Source organism: Tenrec ecaudatus, chromosome 8 (assembly GCF_050624435.1).
Source record: "Tenrec ecaudatus isolate mTenEca1 chromosome 8, mTenEca1.hap1, whole genome shotgun sequence".
Taxonomy (NCBI): Eukaryota; Metazoa; Chordata; class Mammalia; order Afrosoricida; family Tenrecidae; genus Tenrec; species Tenrec ecaudatus.
This window is the reverse complement of record NC_134537.1, coordinates 89,767,524-89,786,718: the sequence shown is the minus strand read 5'-3', so window position 1 is coordinate 89,786,718 and position 19,195 is coordinate 89,767,524. Positions and strand designations below refer to the sequence as shown.

Genomic DNA, 19,195 nt, shown 5'->3' with positions numbered 1-19,195 from the left:
AGCCTAATTTTTAAAAGAAAACAATGAAGCCGGACCATAGGAGCTGATAGGGAAAGTTTTTTATATAGTCTATTAAGTGAATAGATTCAATTTTTAAGCAGTATGTGGATATACACTGATATATACATTTACTTCCTGAAAGAAATAAATAGGGTATTTCAAGTTAAGATGTTGAATTGAATACAATTCTAGTTCCATTCTAGAAACCACACTAAATCTACAATAAAATTGATTTTTTTGATCTGAACTTAGGATTTCCACTTCAGTAAAGGACAGTCTATTGATAAGATCATTTCAGCTAACTCTGACGCTTAAGACAGCCAGAAAAGTTAGACCAAACAAAAAGGACTGGGCTTGACGGCATGAGAATGCTTATAAGTTTGAGAAGAATACCAGGTGAAGACCCAGAAAAAGGCAGAAATTCAGATAGCTAATACCAACAATTGGGAACATTTCTCTCCCAAGGACAATTGTGCAATTTAAACAAGGGGCTAAGAGACTGGTCAGCCCTATTAATAAGAGGGCTCCAGGCACCTGGAAGAAGCAAACTTCTCTAGACCAAGATAACTTCCTAAAGGATCATAAGTTGTTTTTACAAATGGTCATTAAAATATAATATATTTCACGCAACCAAAAATAACTGCACATGTGAGGAGATAGCACACATGCAGAAAGAGCCAAAAATAAAACCGGGTACCATCAGGTTCTCCAGATATTGGCATAATTAGATCAAACTTTAAAATAACTATGTTATAAAACAATTTTTACATGTTCTTACTATGTTGGAGGAAATAAATGATTAGATTGAGACGTTTGGGAGAGAACTGGGAACAATAAAAAGGGATGTTTCAGATATGTTAAAACACCAAAAAAAAAAATTTAGAAGTGGTAAATAAAAATATCTAAGAACTCAACAGATGAATTCAACAACAGATTCAAGTTAAAACTAGAATAAGTGAACTTGGAAATAGATCAGAAGGAACTATCTAGAACAGTGGTTCTCAACCTTCCTGATGCCATGACCCTTTAATACAGTTCCTCATATTGTGGTGACCCCCTGACCATAAAATTATTCTCATTGCCACTTCATTACTGTCATTTGGCTACTGTTATGAATCATGCAACCCCTGTGAAAGGGTCATTTGACCCCCAAAGAGGTCACAACCCACAGGTTGAGAACCACTGCTCTAGAATGAAGCATGAAGTGAAAAAAGGAACTTCTTTTTTTTTTTTCTTAATTTTAACAATTTATTGGGGCTCATACAATTCTTTTCACAGTTCATATATATACATACATCAATTGTACAAAGCACATCCGCACAGTCTTTGCCCCAATCATTTTTTTCTCTTTTCTTCTTTTACATTTTATTAGGGACTCATACAACTCTTACCACAATCCATACATATACATACATCAATTGTATAAAGCACATCCATACATTCCCTGCCCCAATCATTCTCAAGGCATTTGCTCTCCACCCAAGCCCCCCGCATCAGGTCCTCTTTTTTTTCCCCTCCTCCCTCCCCATTCCCCCCTCCCTCATATGCCCTTGGTAATTTATACATCGTTGTTTTGTCATATCTTGCCCTATCCGGAGTCTCCCTTCCCCCCTTCTCTGCTGTCCCTCTCCCAGGGAAGAGGTCACATGTGGATCCTTGCAATCAGTTCCCCCTTTCCAACCCACTCACCCTCCACTCTCCCAGCATCGTCCCTCACACCCTTGGTCCTGAAGGTATCATCCACCCTGGATTCCCTGTACCTCCAACCCTCATATGCACCAGTGTACAGCGTCTGTCCTATCCAGCCCTGCAAGGTAGAATTCGGATCATGGTAGTTGGGGGGAGGAAGCATCCAGGATCCGGGGGAAAGCTGTGTTCTTCATCGATACTACCTCACACCCTAATTAACCCATCTCCTCTCCTAAACCCCTCTATGAGGGGATCTCCATTGGTCGACACTTGGGTCTTGGGTCTCCACTCTGCACTTCCCCCTTCATTTAATATGATATATATATACATACATATATACATATACACATATATACACATACATACACACACTTATATCTTTTTTTTTTTTTGCATGATGCCTTATACCTGGTCCCTTGGGCACCTTGTGATCGCACTGGCCGGTGTGCTTCTTCCATGTGGGCTTATTTGCTTCTGAGCTAGATGGCCGCTTGTTCACCTTCAAGCCTTTAAGACCCCAGACACTATCTCTTTTGATAGCCGGGCACCATCAGCTTTCTTCACCACATTTGCTTATGCACCCATTTGTCTTCAGCGATCCTATCATGGAGGTGTGCAGTCAATGATATGATTTTTTGTTCTTTGATGCCTGGTAACTGATCCCTTTGGGACCACTCGCTCACTCAGGCTGGTGTGTTCTTCCATGTGGACTTTGTTGCTTCTGAGCTAGATGGCCGCTTGTTTATCTTCAAGCCTTTAAGACCCCAGTCACTATCTCTTTTGATAGCCGGGCACCATCAGCTTTCTTCACCACATTTACTTGTTCACACACTTTGGCTCCAGCCGTTGTGTCGGGAGAGTGAGCATCATAGAGTTCCAATTTAATAAAAGAAGGTATTCATGCATTGAGGGAGTGTTTGAGTAGAGGCCCAAGGTCCTTCCGCCACCTTAATACTTGACCTATAAATATAGACACATAGATCTATTTCCCCATCCTCCTATATATATTTGCATGTACATGTCTTTGTCTAGACCTCCATGATTGCCCTTTGACTCCTAGCTCTTTCCTCCATCTCCCTTGACTTTCCTCCTGCCCTACTACCATGCTTCATCGCCACCTGGGCTAGAGTATACCTCTTCTCTAAGCAACCTTACCCTTGATCATTTCCCACCAGGCCTGCCACTCCCACTTCTCTACCATTTGGGGTCCCATGTTTTTCCCTTGTCCCTGGGTTTGTTAACACCACTTCCTTACCCCCCCCTACCCCCCCACCCCAAGTCCCCCCAAAACTGTCGGTCCCGTTGTTTTTCCTCCAGATAGTTCATCCAGCCTGTCCTATTCAGACAGACCTGTGGAGTCACTAACATGCACGAAAACTAGACAGAGGAAAACAAAGCAACAGTATACAACCAGACAACAAAACAACAAAAACAAACCACTGACAAAGAACAGAATAAAACAGTTCACAAGAGAAAAGCTTGTAGTTAGTTCAGGGATCGTTTGCTGGCCCTTAGGAGCGTTTTCCAGTCCAGTCTGTCGGGGCACCACGCCCTGGCCCCGAAGTCCACTTTCAGCATTCCCTGGGGACCTTGCCACTCCATTCCCTTGCTGTTCCGCTGCACTCCCCCAGTGATTTGCCTCGGTGTGGTGGGATCAGGTCAGGTGCAATTCCCACACTGTGTCTCCGGTGCTGTCCCCTGTATCGCCCTTAGTCACTGAGGGGCATCATGTCTCATAGTGGGGCCAGCCATGTTGTTCTCTCTGTGGACTGGCTGCTCTACTCAGGAACATCATCATCACGGCCTGGTGGGCCAGGCTGTGCTCCACTCTCTCCTCCTGCCCCTTCATCTGCTCCCGTGTGCTCTGATCAAATATGTCCATCTCCCAGAGCTGCAGAGTCAATGTCGTCCTTTGGAAAAAATTTTTTTCGGGGGAGGGGCAGGAATCCACTTAATTTATGGTGCTGGGGCCAGCCTCCCAGACCTCTCCACCGGTTCAGGAACTTCTTTTTTAAAAGCATAATAGACACAGAGGATATATTGAATAGGCCTACTGCTTGCTTTAGATTTCCACAGAAGAAGAGGAAATAGGCTATAAGCAATATTTGAAGAGATAATGCAGTGGAAATTGTCAAGATTGAGAAGACATTAAGTCACAGATTGAGGAAGCCCTATAAATTCAGGAAACGTAATACCAAAAACAAAAAAACCCAACATCTTAGAACATCTCATATAACTGCTTAAAGCCAAAAGGCAAAGAAAAAAATTTTAAGTATCCAGGAAAAATAAGAGATTACCTTCCAAACAACAACACTAACTGATAGTCTATTCTTATTGGAAAACCATGGCAGCCAGGGAACACTGGGCCCTTCTCCCGCCATTCAAAAGCAAGCATTCCTTCAAAGCCTGTTGGAGGTCAAAAGGACATACAGCTAAGATACTATTATTCATTTATATGGGAAAAGAACTTGGCAAATGATAGCAAATAGCCCTTAAGTCGTTAACTATTCCTCACACACTGTAAAAACAGAATGAGGTGATAGAGGCACGGCTGACATTGGGTAGAAACACAGTGTGGACAGAAGAGTTTCCCTGGGTAGAAACACAGTGTGGACAGAGGAGTTTCCTGAGAGGGCTTGGTCAGGACACTCACTGCCTGGAGCACCACTGCCTCTTCAGCGACTCCAGTGAAACAGACCCCGAAGGCTAGTTTCACTCGGCCTTTTGCTCCATGAAAGCAAATCCTCTTCTGAGTTAGCAAAAACAGAAGCAAAACAAGTGACATAAAATGGACTTTCTGAAAACAGGGCACGCCTGGATTCAAACTCCTGAATGAAAATACCTCCTCCCACAGGATCCTACACCCAGGCAAAGATGCCCTCAGGAGTGAAGGTGAAATCGGATTTCAGATACCTGCTCCCCTTAAAAAACCATTCCTGGAGAATGAATTGTCAGGAGACCTCCTTAAATGAAATTTGAAAAGATATTATTTGGGCAGAAAGAAGATGCCAGATGGGCGAAGAAGCTGGGCTGTGCAGGAAGGACTAAAGAGGAAAAACAGCAGAGGATGAGTCGGCAAATCAAATAACTGTAGACGTTATTAAACAGTACTAATGTACTGGATTTAAATGCAGGTTGTGAAAGCAATAGTAGCTAACAGTAGGATATATGGAGCCAAATGTTGAGGATAAAAGAATGTGGTAGCATGAGACTTTGAGGATTATAAGAAGTACACAGACAACGAGCATTCATGCACGATAATGCCAAACTGTGACTCAAAGTTGAGCATATATGTACCCTATCTAGCTCAGCATTCTAACTTTAGGACAATGTACTTAACAGAAGTAGATGCATGTGTTTACCAAGAGAGATATAGATAAGGATAGGCATAGCAGCCTAATTTATAATCGTCCATTTGAAATAGACCCAAATGTCCATTGAGAGTAAAGAGATGCATAAATTTTGGTATATGTATCGAGTGGAATAGTATACAGTAGAGAGAAATGAATGAACTACAGCAATAGGCAACATTTGGATGAAGCTTATAATGGTAGGCAAAAAAAGCTTTTTTTAATCTAGTGTAAAAATTCACACTTCATCATTCCAGTTACCATATATACTCGAGTATAAGCCAACTCAAATATAAGCCGAGGCACCTAATTTTACCACGAAAACTGCATTAAGAATGTGCTGAAGATAAATGAATATTATATCAAGAAAACTCAAAAAGAAAGAAAGAAACCAAACATGACAAATGGTTACTATACTTGAAGGAAGAAAAGTGCTTAAGAGGGATTGAGTTTATGTTAATGGTAGTGGAATAATTCGGAAAAGGATATCAATAATGATTGTACACCATTACGAGTATAATCAGCGGCACTGAATTATACATGTAGATGTTGTTGAATTGGAGAATATTTTGTTGTGTATATTTTTGTCACAATTATAGAAATAATTACATGAATTACAGTGAGCACAAGGAAGAAGAAAATTTAGAATCAATTATGGTGATGATTGTACAATTCTTCGTGATATGACTAAATTATTGAATTGTATGACATATGGAAGAAATGCCAATAAAACTATTTTTTAAATTTATGGTTTAAAAAAAGAATGTGCTGAAAATTAGTCTTATACTCGAGTATATACAGTACATAAAATTCAAAATCAGTGAAAATAGAAGATAAAGAATCCATTAAACAAAAGCGTAATGCTATTTTTAAAAGATTAGTCAGAAAGCTCTTGAAAATGAAAAGCTTGACTGCAGAAAGGAGGAAGCCCCGTGGGCTTGTAGAAGGTGCCGAGAGTGGCAGCTCCCAGAGGAGGACAGAGATGGAAACTATAGGAACACAGTAGAGGATCCGTCCAGGAGGTCCACTCTCTGAACAGGAGATGTTGTGGAAAGAGAGAAGGGAGAAAATGGGCAGAGGAGGAAATGATAGATGAGATCTTTTCAGAAAATTTCCTAGAATTAAAGGAGAAGTCCTTTAGATTCAAGAGAGAGGAAGGCCCACCAACGAGATGAAAATAAGCCTCCATTAGGCTGAACAGAATATAAAGGACAAAGAGAGCCTGTGAAGTGAGCAGAGGACCAGTTACATATACAAAGGGCTGGGGAAAAAACAATGTCCAGTCAAGCGATTAACGCCCCATTGGGACTGGCAAGATTTCAAAAAATTTACCTCCTGCGTACCTGTTCTCAAAAGGCCATTGGAAAATGTTTTCCACACAAATCAGAGAAACTAAGAAAGCGATCTAGCGCAGAGACTCCCACATGGATGGTGAATGTAGACCTGGAAAAGAGAGCCACGCACCACATAGAAAAACCAAGAGTGCTGTCCCTCTGCGTTTCCAAGACAGGAACGCTCAACAGTAGAAACCCTCGTCGTTCTCTCGAGGAGCCACTGGTGGTTTCAAACTGCTAACCTTGCGTCAGCAGCCCAACAGCATAACTAACCACTATGTACCAACACAAAAGAAAGCAAGGCCAGATTTGACTACACTAACCTCGAGACAAGGTGTTGTAGGGAAAATTGTTTCCAAAATTTCCAGTAGTACTATATGAACTTTTTTTAACCTGAGGACAGGGTGCCCAAGAATAATATAGAGAGAGAACAATCGACAGAGCAGATGGGGCAGTGTGTTAATAGGTGAACTTTAGATGAAGACTATATAGGAGTTATTTGTACTATTAACTTTTCTGTAAGTTTGAAAATGTTTGAAATGAAAAGTCAATGAAAATCTACCTAGCAGTCTGTATAGCATGATCTTTTGTTTTAAATTTTGACTGATGAAAACAACTGATTTGTTTTTTAAACAGTGTTTGTTCAGGGTGGCCCCGTTGGAGGAGTAGAGCGAGGAAAGGCCTGGGCTGACACGATTTAAGGGTAATCTCGTCGGCCTTGGGGACTTTTCAGAGGAAAAGAGGTTCCCCTGTGTTCACCTGTGACAGTCACACACTGAGGAGGACCAGGGTTCCTGAGAAGGGCACCTCGCCCTCCTCAAAAACGACGTGAAGTTCAGCAGCTTCCTAGAAGGTTGACTAGAATGAATGGGGAGAAATGAGGAAAGGATCCTCTGCTAGTGTGGAAAAACACTCTCCTTTCTGGAAAGGCGAAACAGAGCTAAGTGCCACTCGAACATGTGTGTTGGGGACTTCTGCCAGATGTGGAGAGCAAGTACAGTGTGTGGCGATCCCCTGGATGAGCGAGCCTCCCGGTGACCGCAGCACAGAAGGCTTCTGAGCACGCTGGTTGGTGCACCGCAGAGCCCAACCTGGGCCTGAGTAGCATGGCGTTCAGTCACTTGCAAACTCAGTGTGACAGGAAAGCAACAAGTGTGCATCTTTACGTTTCAGGCATGCTCTTCCCGCTAACGCTACTGAGCGCAGTCTGAGTTGTTGCAGCAGCCTTGAGATTTGTGAGCTGCTCATTCTCGCTTTCTTTTCCCCTTAGTTCCAACACCGTTCACTCCACAAACACTATCTTTTTCTTTGCCTGTTTTTATTTCCATGATTTGAGATGGGAAATGCTGAATAAATGCTAATTCATGTAACATTATAAATTTTTAAGCCATTACAGAAAGTACTCACACACAAAAATTTACAAAACATATTTTTTTAAAGAAATTTACAACTTCGTATTCCATCACGAGACCCAGGATGCTTCATAGAAGCTGCTAACAATAAAAGCCTCCGTGCATTTCAGTTTGATTTTTCCCTGTGCTTTCCAGATAAACCTAAATCTTTCTTCTCACCTTTCGATCCCATCTTCTTGTTTCTTGGTGTGTCTCTTCTCCCTGGAGATCACTACATTTCCAGCTGTCCGAAAACAAAACTCTCACTGCCATCAAGTCCATGCCTGCTCACAGGGACCTTTTAGGACAGAGTATAACTGCCCCTGTGAGTTTCTGAGATGAACCCTTCAGGAGTAGAAAGTCCTGTCTTTCTCCAGAGGAGTGGCTGCTGGTTTCGAGGTGCCTACCTTGCAGCCCCTCCAGGACTCCCAGAGGCTGTCAGAAAGGCCCCCGACCGAGGTGTTCGCAGAGCTGACCCAGGGAGAACCCTTGTAGTTGGGAGTTGAATAATTGCCTTCTGTTTGAACCGGTGTTTGCCCAAAGCCTGCTGACTGAGTAGGAGCACCTGGGTTTCTGTTTCTGACTTTCAGATGCCATCACCTGGCGCTGCCTGGATCTCAGCTTCTCAGGTGTAGACTATTTCTTGATCGTTCAATGAGAAAGGTCACAAAGTCTTGGGCTAACTTTTTTGATGTCACTTTATAAAATACTTTCCTCATCCTCGCAATTCCTGCTATCAGTAGAAGAACGTAGGGAACGCTGGTGGCATGGTGGTTTAAGCACCCGGCTGCTAACTGGGCCGTTTTGCCTTGGCATCCAGCAGCTGCTCCAAAGGAGAAAGGAGTGGCAGCCTGCGCCCATCAAGATGGCAGCCCTTGACACCCTGTGGGCACATCCACCCTGTCCTGCAGGGTCGCTCGGAGTCAGAATCCACTCGGTGGCAGCACGTTTCTGTGCTCGTTTTGTGTCCTGGTGCGTGAGTGAGAATGAAAGAATGAAAGCAGCCTCACTATGTTCAGGGGAGTTAGCTGTATCCTGAGTTCACAGGCAGAAGCAAGCCCAGGACCCTGCCTCCTGGGGGGGCATCAGCTTCTCCGGAGAGAGCTGTGCCCAGCCACTCCGTGCCTCAGGCAGGTTCTCTGAGGGGGGGGGCGCACACTTTACTGGCTGCTGTGCTCCACGGATCAGAACCCCAAGGCGGCCCCACCTCAGAGAAATGGGTGGACCCACCTTTGCCTGGCTTCTCCGTTTTTGACCGCGCCTCTTTCTCATCGTCACAATTCTTCCTTTGTTGCTCCCAAACCCCTGGGAACTTTATTTCAACAAACATACGCCTTGGCGTTTTTTAAAATGACATTTCTTTAACGAGTAAGAAAGCCATTTCACCCTGCAATGTTAAAAACCAACTCTGAACACTGTCCGTTAACTCATTCACTCCCTGTCTTCCATCAGGAGGCACTACCGTTCGCAAGGAGGTCATCAAGAATAAGATCAGAGCCATTGGGAAGATGGCCCGGGTCTTTTCAGTCCTCAGGTAAGGAAAAGCCCTCCGGAAACGCATTTTGCCATTCGATATCCAGAGTTGCGTTCAGAAGTGTTCTGGCCTAAGTGGAGTTTGGGATTGGCACTGCTAGTGCCCACGCCCAGTGCAGATGGAGTCGGCCCTCCACGGGAACGTGACGACGCAGGCATGGCAAACCTTCAGTGGGTCCAAGGGTTGAGTCGTGAGTGTAGAGGTGGCGTATGGATTTTGAGTTGGCTCACGCTGCCCGTGTTCACATTCTGGCTCTGCTGCCTCTTCTCTATGCCTCAGTTTCCCCGTCTGTGAATTAGAGATAATCATAGGACTCACCTCCACCTTTCAGGAGGCTTAATCGGGCTGATATGTGGGAAACAGTAGAAAAATACATGGCTGTTACAGGTGTTTTATTAAAAAGCAAGGACGGGCTGCTTGTTTGAAGCGGGATTTTCACAGAGCCCATCCCCTTCTTTGAGTCAGGGAAGGGGTTGAGGGGTACGGAGAGGAAAACCTTCCCTGGCTGTGGGGTTTTGCTGCAGTGCCTCTGTGTACCTTTTGGACTTGCTGAGTGGTGGGCTGCCTGACATTGACCAGGGATCTGCTTGTCCTTTGCAGGGAAGAGCGGGAGAGCGTGCTGACCCTCAAGGGCCTGACTCCTACAGGTATCCTCCCTCTGGGTGTCCTCTCCGGAGGGAAGCAGACGCTTCAGACAGGTGAGGGTAAGAAAGCTTCCTACAGAGCATCAGTCACTGACGCAGGATCAGTGGGGAACCACAAGGGGAAGGAGTCCTGGCTTTTCCTTTCCTCTGGTGAGAAAAATGAATGCAAATGTATTATAGCTTAAACATAAAAGACCAAAAAGTTAAAAAAATTGGACATCATTACAATTAAGAACTTCCGTTTATAAAAACAGACGAGCAAGAAAGGGAAAAGACAAGCCACAAACTAGGGGACGATTTTTACAGTACACACGAACCTGCATTCATGTACATCAAGAGCGCCTACAACTCAGTAAGAAAAGACAGACCACCGGTTTTAAAAAGTCAAAGTAGCCAATGAGCATGTGAAAAAGTGCTTCGTATAGAGACGCACTGAGAGCAGTGGCATTAAACTCCGTGAGATGACACTGCAGAGCCGGTCAGAAACGCAGGCTCACTGCCCCCAAGTCCATGCCAGCCAGCGGCCCTCTGGGGCAGGGAAGAACTGCCCCTGTGGATTTCCATCACTGACTCTTTACAGGAGCAGAAAGCCTCGGCTGTCTTCAAATACAGACTCAGAGTCACAGTGGATACAGTTTCAATTGGGCAATACCTAGAGTTGGGGAGGACATGGAACTGGAACCATCATACACCGTGGGTGGACTTTCAAAGCACTTGAGCAAGAAAGCTAAACACACCAGCTCTCTGAGTCAACAAGTCCACACGAGCAACTAGCCGAGAGCGATTAGTACACATGCCCACCGAAGGATCCGTATAAGAACATTCACCGTAGCCTCAAATTGGAAAAACCGGAAGACTAGCAATAGGAAAACAGCTCCATTGTGCTGTAGCAACATAGATCCATCTCGCAGGCATGATGGTGAACTCTAAAATTTAGGCAGATGCAAAAGAGCTGTGTAATTTATGTGACGTTCAAGAACAGGCAGACTCCTAGATGGTGCACAAGCCAGGCCGTGGATCCTCTGGGGACTGACTACTGATGAAGCAGGGCACAAGGGACTTCTGAGGTGCTGGGAATGTTCTAGATCTTGATCTGGGTCACAGTTACAAGGATATCTCTGTATTAAAATGTACCACCTTGTAAAGGTCATATAGGTATACATCCCATGCCTTATTTGTGTATGTTTTGAACTCTGCTTTCAACATGGTATTGGAGCTCTCAGGCAGAGGAGATCGACGGGGCCGTATTCTGTGGCAGTGTCTCAGGCACCCTCAGCCAGCATGTCCATTCTAAAGTGACACGAGCTGACTGCTCACGGGAGAGCCTGGTAGGGTCTCTTGGGCAGAAACATTGCTGTTTGATGGGATAAACATTGTTCCCGTCGAGCAAGGAGAGGAGACGTCTCGAAAGGGCATAGCACTGCGTGACTGGCCGTGGGAGGTGAAGCAGTAACATCCTAAAACTTAATGTTTCACTGTTGTTGGCCTCCTTTTTTTTTTTCACAAGAGAAAAGCTTGTAGTTAGTGCAGGGATCGTTTGTTGGCCCTTAGGAGCGTTTTCCAGTCCAGTCTGTTAGGGCACCACGCCCTGGCCCCAAAGTCCACTTTCAGCATTCCCTGGGGACCTTGCTGCTCCATTCCCTTGCTGTTCCGCTGCACTCCCCCAGTGCTTTGCCTCGGTGTGGTGGGATCAGGTCAGGTGCAATTCCCACACTGTGTCTCCGGTGCTGTCCCCTGTATCGCCCTTAGTCACTGATTGGCGGCCTCCTTCTTTTATTGGCTTGTTCCTGTTTAGGAATTTTGTGGTTTTCCCACATCATACTGACATTTACAGGAATGCTTTGCTTTCTGTGGAAACTTCGTTGCAAGTGACCAATAGGAAAAAGCTCATTTTTTTCCTTTTTATCAAATTGAATTCCTGCTTTTCTTCAAAAATTGAATACTGGAATATTGGAGTTTAGCTAGTTAGAAGGGAGAGGGAACATTTTTTGCTTTAGAAGTATAACATTTGCGCTCTTAATTTCTTGATTGCAAACACAGGAGCAATAAGCTATTTCCGATTGAGTCAGTTCTCTGCACTGTGCAGTTTTTAGTAAGTAAAATACCTTTCCACCTCAGAAATATCCTGAGCAGTGTGTACAAGCGCCACCGAGAGTGCACAGGCTCTCACGAGAGTGCCTGGAAATCATCTGGGCACGCGGGGGATCGGGTGGGGACTGCCCTACTTGAAAAGTGTTGAAAATTTGTTGAGCCACAAAATTGTTGTTTTTTAAAATAAAACTAGAGTTTTCTAGACCTTGAAATTGCAAATCTGCAGATTTGCAAATGTGGGATAAGTAACCAAGAGAATTTTATAGCTGTGTTATTTGGGGATTGGCTTGCTTTTCATTCTTGGCCAACCTTGTGTTTTCAGTCTCTAATGTATCCAGTTTTTCTTTATTCCTGACTTGCATATGAATGTTATAACACATATCGTATTGTTTAATGATACTTCAAGACATGCTCCGAATGTGTGAAAAGAACAAAGCAAAGGCTTGGGCTAACTTTTTAGAGCCTCTTGTATTCTCTGATTGATTGACAGAAAGTGTCTGTTGCTTTCCTCTCAGACTGAAGCACTCATCGAAAAAGCTTTTATTGTTGGTGCAACTTTGTTCAGAGAACTTTTGACCAACGCTGTCTGTGTGGCCTTACCACTTCACCTGGGCCCCAACTAATTCCCAGAGGGCAACATAGTCTGAGATAAAAGAAGTGTGATTAGAAATTGGACACACAGGAAGACAGTGCCAATTGTCACCAATAGGAAGCCAAGCTTCCTAGTCACCAAAACAACAGGAAAGCCAAGAACAAGACATAGTGTGCAGAGTATAGGATCAAAGCGGTTCACTTATAAATTGGACTCTATCAAAGTAAAACATTTTTGTGCTACAATGGTACCATCAAGAAAGGGAAAAGACAACACACACACACACAGAAACACAAGACTGCACGTGAAATGGGAAAAAAAACATGCAAATCAAATGCCTGACAGGGACTCGTGCCAGGAATAACGAATGTTTACAGCTCGGTGATGAAAAGACAAGTAGCCTGATTGCAGCAAAGATGGAGGGTTTGAATAGACGTTTTTCCCAAGAAGACATGCCAGCGGCAATAAACATCGTTAGGCTGTGCTGTTAGTTGCTGCTGAATCACCTCCAACTAGAACTGTTCCCTAGGGTGGGGTTCCCAAGGCTGTGACCAATTGGAAGCAAGTTGCCAGGCTGGTCTTCTGAGGTACCTCTGCGTGAGTTCAAACCATGAACCTTTCCGTTAGTCGACCAGGCTTTAACTGCTTCTGGCGCTGAGGGACAGTGTCATTAGCCATTAAACCCGCCGTGCAGTCCATTCTAACTCATCGTGGCCCTGTAGGTCAGAGCACTGCTCAGATCGGGTTTCCTATGGAAGCAGACTACCACATCATTCCCCCGCGATTAGTCCTTCGGGAAATGCAAATTAAAACCGCCTTGAGATACCTTTTCACACCCACTAGAATAGTGTTAGGCCAGGTTGACTAGAGAAACATCCAGAAGACTCACAGAGGTGTAAGAAAGAGCTTTATGTCAAGAATTATATAGCAAGACAATATCCCAGCCCAGCCCAACTCAAGTCCATAGTCAAGTACTAGTCCCTAAGTTCCTCTTTAGACTCCTGCAGTCATGGGCAATGATGCAGAAGGCAGGAAGAGCATAAGTCGGTGGGTGTAAAGGTGCATGGATCCAAGGTCAGTGGAAATGAGGCATGGTTCCAGTAGCAGAGAGAGGGAGGCTCCTGAGGCCTTCTTAGGAGGAGGCCATGCCTTTAAGGAGGCGCCAGGAAGCTGTGCTCTGACTGACAGGTTGGATACCACCCCTATACTTTTTGTTGTTGTTGTTGTTATTGTTGTTGTTTTAAATAATTTTATTGGAGCTCATACAGCTTTTATCACCATCCATCCATCCATCCGTTGTGTCAAGCACATTTGTACATATGTTGCCATCAACATTTTCAAAACATGTTCTTTCTACTTGAGCCCTTGGTATCAGCTCCTCATTTACCCCTCAACTTTTATATATCTTCAAGTTGACATAAAAGTATGTAACTATCACAGATGGTTATAATAATTTTCTAAAGCCAGTAACCAGTGTTGGAAAGGATGTGTGAAAATGGGTAAGTAAAATGGTGCCACCACTTTGGAGAATAATCTAGTGGTTTCTCAGAATATTACAGTTACATATGACCCAACAAGCCCCCTCCTAGCTACATGCCCGAGGGAAAAGAAGGCATGGCCACCAGTTTTTGTTTGCAGATGTTCATAGCAGCGTTCTTTGTAATGGCTAAGAAGAAATGGCCCAGGTGCCCATCAGCAGATGAATGGAGAAACAGGATGTGGTGGATCTATACAGGGACATCTCATTCAGCCATAAAAAGAATGAAGTACCGACACATCCTTCAACAGGAATGAACTTTGAGAATTGTATGCTCAGTGAAGGAAAGTGCAGTAAAAGAAAGGGTCACCTGTGGTGTGATTCTGTGTGGCTGAAGTATGTGCAGAAGGGACCGCTCCAGAGGCTGAGGGGGGCTGAGTGAGAGAGGACAGCAGCGAGGGAGATGGAAAGTGACTGCGGGGTGGGTGGGGTGGGGGTGAGGGGGTGTGTCCTTTTTTTAACAGTTTTATTGGCATTTAATCCACAATTCAATAGTTTAATCATAACAAGAAGAGTATAATCATTACCACATTATCAATTTTAGAGCATTTCTTCCCCCTGCTCCGGGGGCTTCTTTTTGAATGGTAGAAAATGCTCTAAACAACTCTCTCAACACCACCGTTGATTGTACACTTTAAACAGCTGAATTTTAAGGTTTGTGACTTATGTCTCAGTAAAGATGCTAAGCAGCTAAAAACAAAAAACATGTGAATAAAAAGAGGGGGGAAACCTGATCAGTTACTCAGTGCCCCTCGGTGCAGGCTGGTGTCATACATAGCACCCCATTTTAAACCGTTCTAGTAGGGCCTCCCAACAGTGTGACACCAGCACACACCTTACCACCTACCTCTGAGCTCTCATCACTGACACGGTCTCAGGCAGTGCTTTGTCCTCCCCCTTCCTAACAGGCACATCGGCGGTGTGCCTGCAGAGCACTGTGGTTTTCTTGTTAACTGTTTTCCCTTTGAGGAGATGGGAGAGGGCGGGGCGGTGCTTTCCTATGTGCTTACGTGTGCTTGGCAATGGAAGCACTTGATAAGTGAGTGCCAGGGATCCATTTTCCATGCGGTGTTAGGAAGCCAGCCTTCCAGTTCTTCCCATTTCTCCTCTGCGACTGACAGATAAAGCCGCAGAACAGCCAACTGTTACTGTTCACTATTCTCCTCCGCCTTCTCTTTTGACAATGTATATTGGAGAACTGACAGGGCTCTCCTAGGAGATCTTTCTTGCTCCAACCTGTAACTTTTCATATATTGACTGTTGAAAAACACGAGACAAGGACATTTTCCCTCTCATTGCTCCCTTTTTCAGCTCTCATTCCATTTCATTTTAAAAGCTTTATTGGAATAAAATTCACAAAAAAATCCAATTGTTTAAACATATGAAAAAATTGTGTAATCAAGACCCCAATCAATTGTAGAGCAATTTTTTCCATTTTTGTACTCACTAGCTCCTTATTTCACCTTCCCCCCTCCAAAACAAAAACAACCCACCAACAGCAGCAGCAAAAAACAAACCCACCTTAATCAAAAGAAAGCAAAAATGATAAAAACTAGAACAAATTAAAAATAGGTCAAAGGGGAAAGAAATGATAAGATGTTTAATTTTAACCTAACGATATCTGCGTAATTCAGTCTGTGGTACACTCTGCCTCTGGCATGGCAATCACAGCCCTGGTCAGTGGTCCAAGGGAAGTCAGTGGAGGCTTCATCCAGTGGGACTGTACAAATGGATTGGGGGCTTTCACTGTCGTCTACAGCCATCTGCAAACCAGGTGCTCAGAATGTAAGCTCTGATGCAGTTGTCTTCTCTGAGCTTGGGTTTTGTTATTTACAATCCTTGGATCACACAATATGGTGTGTTTCTTCCATGTGGACTTAGCTGACGTCTCACTGATATGGCTGCTTGTTTCAAGACAAGTTTCTAAGACACCCCCCACCCCCGACCACTATTCTTTCTGATCCCCAGGGGCCATCTGCATCATTCAGGGCTCCTATTTAAAGTGCCTCCTTCACTCCTTCGAGAGAGGGCCTCCTTAATGATTACTCTGCTCCATCTCATGTCAGCCTCTGCTTTATCTCTAATCCCAAATGGTACATGCATTTACATCTGGAATTGAAAAACCAAAGCGCCCCAGTGGTGCAGTGGTTAAGCACTCTGTTACTAACTGAAAGGTTGACAGTTCCAACTCCTCAGCCGCTCCACAGGAGAAAGATTACAAATCAAGGCTGTACCAGCCGCTCTGCGGAAAAATGATGTGGCAGTCTGCTTCCATAAAGAACTGTCTGGGGCAGTTCTGCACTGCCCTGTAAGTTCACTGTGAGTCGGAATGGACTCAATGACAATGGGTTTGATTTGATTTTCTTATGCCTTTGTCAGTGTAGTACTCCACCGCTTGCTAAATAAGATATATCCTTCTCACTTAATAACCCATTTTTCTCTCCTTCCAAATGCCAGTCTGATATTCAAAGCTAGTTTTTTTGTTTTGTTTTTCAAGTTTATTTAAATAATTAAGGACAGTTGGACCCTATATAATAAGCTGCTTGAGAGCAGTAAGTAGTAGTTTTAAATGTTTGTGTTGTTTTTTAAATGGTACTCATATAACCGCATCTGAGCTATTGAAACCTAAGGAGCGCCGGTGATCTTCAGTGACTTGATTTGATGTTATTTTTATGTGAGGCTATCGAGACATATTTAAAATAGGAACGCAACATAACTCGTGGCTGAGCTGTAGCTACAATTAGCTGCAAGGCTCCCATGTCACCGGAAATGCTAGACATATCAGGCACTCTCCCCCGCCTCCTGCTCCACCCCCAACTCAGTTTCTTGCTTTTTCCTCTCCCTTCTGTAACCACTGGGTTTAGGAGGGTGGGGGGGGTGGGGGGACAAAGACAGCTGGGAGGTCTGTGCGGGCAGCAGCCACGCGGGGCTGGTGGTTTACTCACTCTTTGTCTGTCTTCGTTTTTGCATGCCACTGCTCCTGCCCTCTTACAGCCACAGTAGAAGCCGTAGAGGCCCAGGAAGGTATGGCCATCCTCCTGTGATAGATGTGACCCTGTGTCTGTCTCCTGGTCTTCTGAGCTCTCCCCACAGTGTGACCCCTTTGCTGATTGCACTACCAGAACTGTAACTGAGAAAAGGCAGAGATGTTTCTAGGCAAGCTCACAAAGCAAGTCTTCCCCTAGTCGTACCCTGTAGAATAAACTCAAACACCTACGCTCGCTCGAGCTCCCGTCCTCCCTGGGTCGCTGGCTGACGCGAAAGCGCCTGGTCACCAGGAGGTGAGGCCATTCATTGGAAATCCCTTCCATGCTCCCTTCCTGGATTACGGGAGATTGCGACCTGCCAGCCTCTAGCTAATGATTCTTGAGGGTGGAGGATGTCCAGAGCAGACCCAAGGAGCCAGACATTTCGCTTGATTGGTTTCCGAGGATGCCATAAGGCCATCACAGGAAATTGCCGTATTTCTATGGATGCCTGCTTTCGTAACAGCTTATCTATGAATTTATGGATGAAAGCTATTGAAATGGATAAAAACCTATGTTACGAATGTACATAACCATCCTATTAGATGAGGTGGTTCCAACTATTCTTTCCTTTCTCTGACTATACAAAAATGGAATCAGTAGGCAAACACCTAGAAGTTATTTCAATGGCTTTTGACTTATGTTCAGCTCCTGGTGTGCAAGATAAAAAATAACAACTGCCCTTTTGAACAGCTTTTTTGTTACTTTTGTGATTAATGTGTTTGTGCCTAAAGTAAGTGCTCTGTATTTAACTTGTTTTATTATTCTAGTGTCTCTCTCTCTCTCTCTCTCTCTCTCTCTCTCTCTCTCTCTCTCTCTCTCTCTCTCTCTCTCTCTCTCTCTCTCTCTCTCTCCCCTTTCTAGCTTTGAGCACGTTTCTGGCCAATCAAACAACTTTCTAAAATGTATGGAACTACTAAGTAAGAACTCATCGGTTTTCTGCCAAGACTAACCTAGTGAGCTTTCCTGGAAATTCCTTTCACGTTGTGAATTGCTTTGGGGCCTTAACAAAACAGTAGCTTCAGACAACGCGAATTCAAACAAACGTAGCCTCTCGGCCTCACCAGAGACGTGCTCCGTGTCCACCCTTCTGTGCACTCCTCTAGGAAACTATTGTGTGCTAAGAAACTTCTAGATGTTTGTCATTTTGGCCCCTAATTCTAATTGAGGTCCCCTCCCTCCTTTTCTGCTTCTCTGTAGCCATCAGAGGGTTTTCGCTGCAACACAAGATCCGGAGTTTTGAAGAAGCCCAAGGTCTGGACCGAATTAATGAGCGGATGCCACCCCGGAAAGACAGTGCCTACCGTGACGGGCCAGTGAAGCTGGCCGGGCCTCTGCAACCAAACGTGGCTGCCCGCAGGAGCGACCCAGGGAAGAAGACCCTGTAGTGGTCAGAGGCCTGCTGGGGCCCAAACTTAAGAACAAACTTGATTTATTTATTATTGGAAAGCAAAACAAAGCAAACTTCAACCACGGAAACCTGGCGGTGCGTTCATCTGCAGTCTGCATTCATTCTGGCAGAAGTGACCGTTTATAAATTCTTTATCTCCAATGTGTACACAAAGTTTTATCTGTTTGGTTTTCCTCTCCCCTGGATCTTTAGAGCCCCTCGGCTTGTTGTTGGTCCCGCGTGAAGAAACCTTGTGCTGTGAAGATGACCGCCCCTAATAAAAGGGCCTTGGGAGCCTCACCGGGGTGTCTGACTTGAGCAAATTCACGGAACTCCCCTCCTGTCTTTTGTAGAAGGTGGCTTCTTTCATTGAAGATTCATGACTTCTTACACACACGAGGGTGGTGTTTTGTTGGGTTTTCCCCTCCCTTTGGGAAAACAGGCGGCGGGAACAGTCCAAACCCCGTGCCGGTAAGGGCCAAGGGAAATAGTTACCATAATAACCTACTTCCTTCTGGACTCGCCAGTGCTTTTCATGTGTTCTCATAAAATAAATAAAAGATAGTCATGAGGGGTTCTCCTTAGAAGTAGTTAAAAGTCTGTCCATCCCACCCTGA

General features: G+C 44.5%; 1 protein-coding gene across 3 annotated transcripts in view; it reads left to right on the top strand.

Annotated features, from left to right (window-relative positions):
* Positions 1-18,905, top strand: part of PPP3CC (protein phosphatase 3 catalytic subunit gamma) — a 105,397-nt gene extending 86,492 nt beyond the window's left edge. Inside the window, exons 11-14 of one of the 3 annotated variants that reach the window (XM_075556541.1) lie at positions 9,217-9,298; positions 9,899-9,996; positions 17,157-17,186; positions 18,389-18,905. In XM_075556541.1, the coding sequence (XP_075412656.1) occupies positions 9,217-9,298; positions 9,899-9,996; positions 17,157-17,186; positions 18,389-18,576 (398 nt within the window). In that variant the 3' untranslated portion in view covers positions 18,577-18,905. Of the gene's footprint in view, positions 1-9,216; positions 9,299-9,898; positions 10,003-17,156; positions 17,187-18,388 lie in introns of all 3 variants that reach the window. The other 2 variants (XM_075556540.1, XM_075556542.1) reach the window with 2 other exon arrangements.
* Positions 18,906-19,195: the final 290 nt, after the last annotated feature.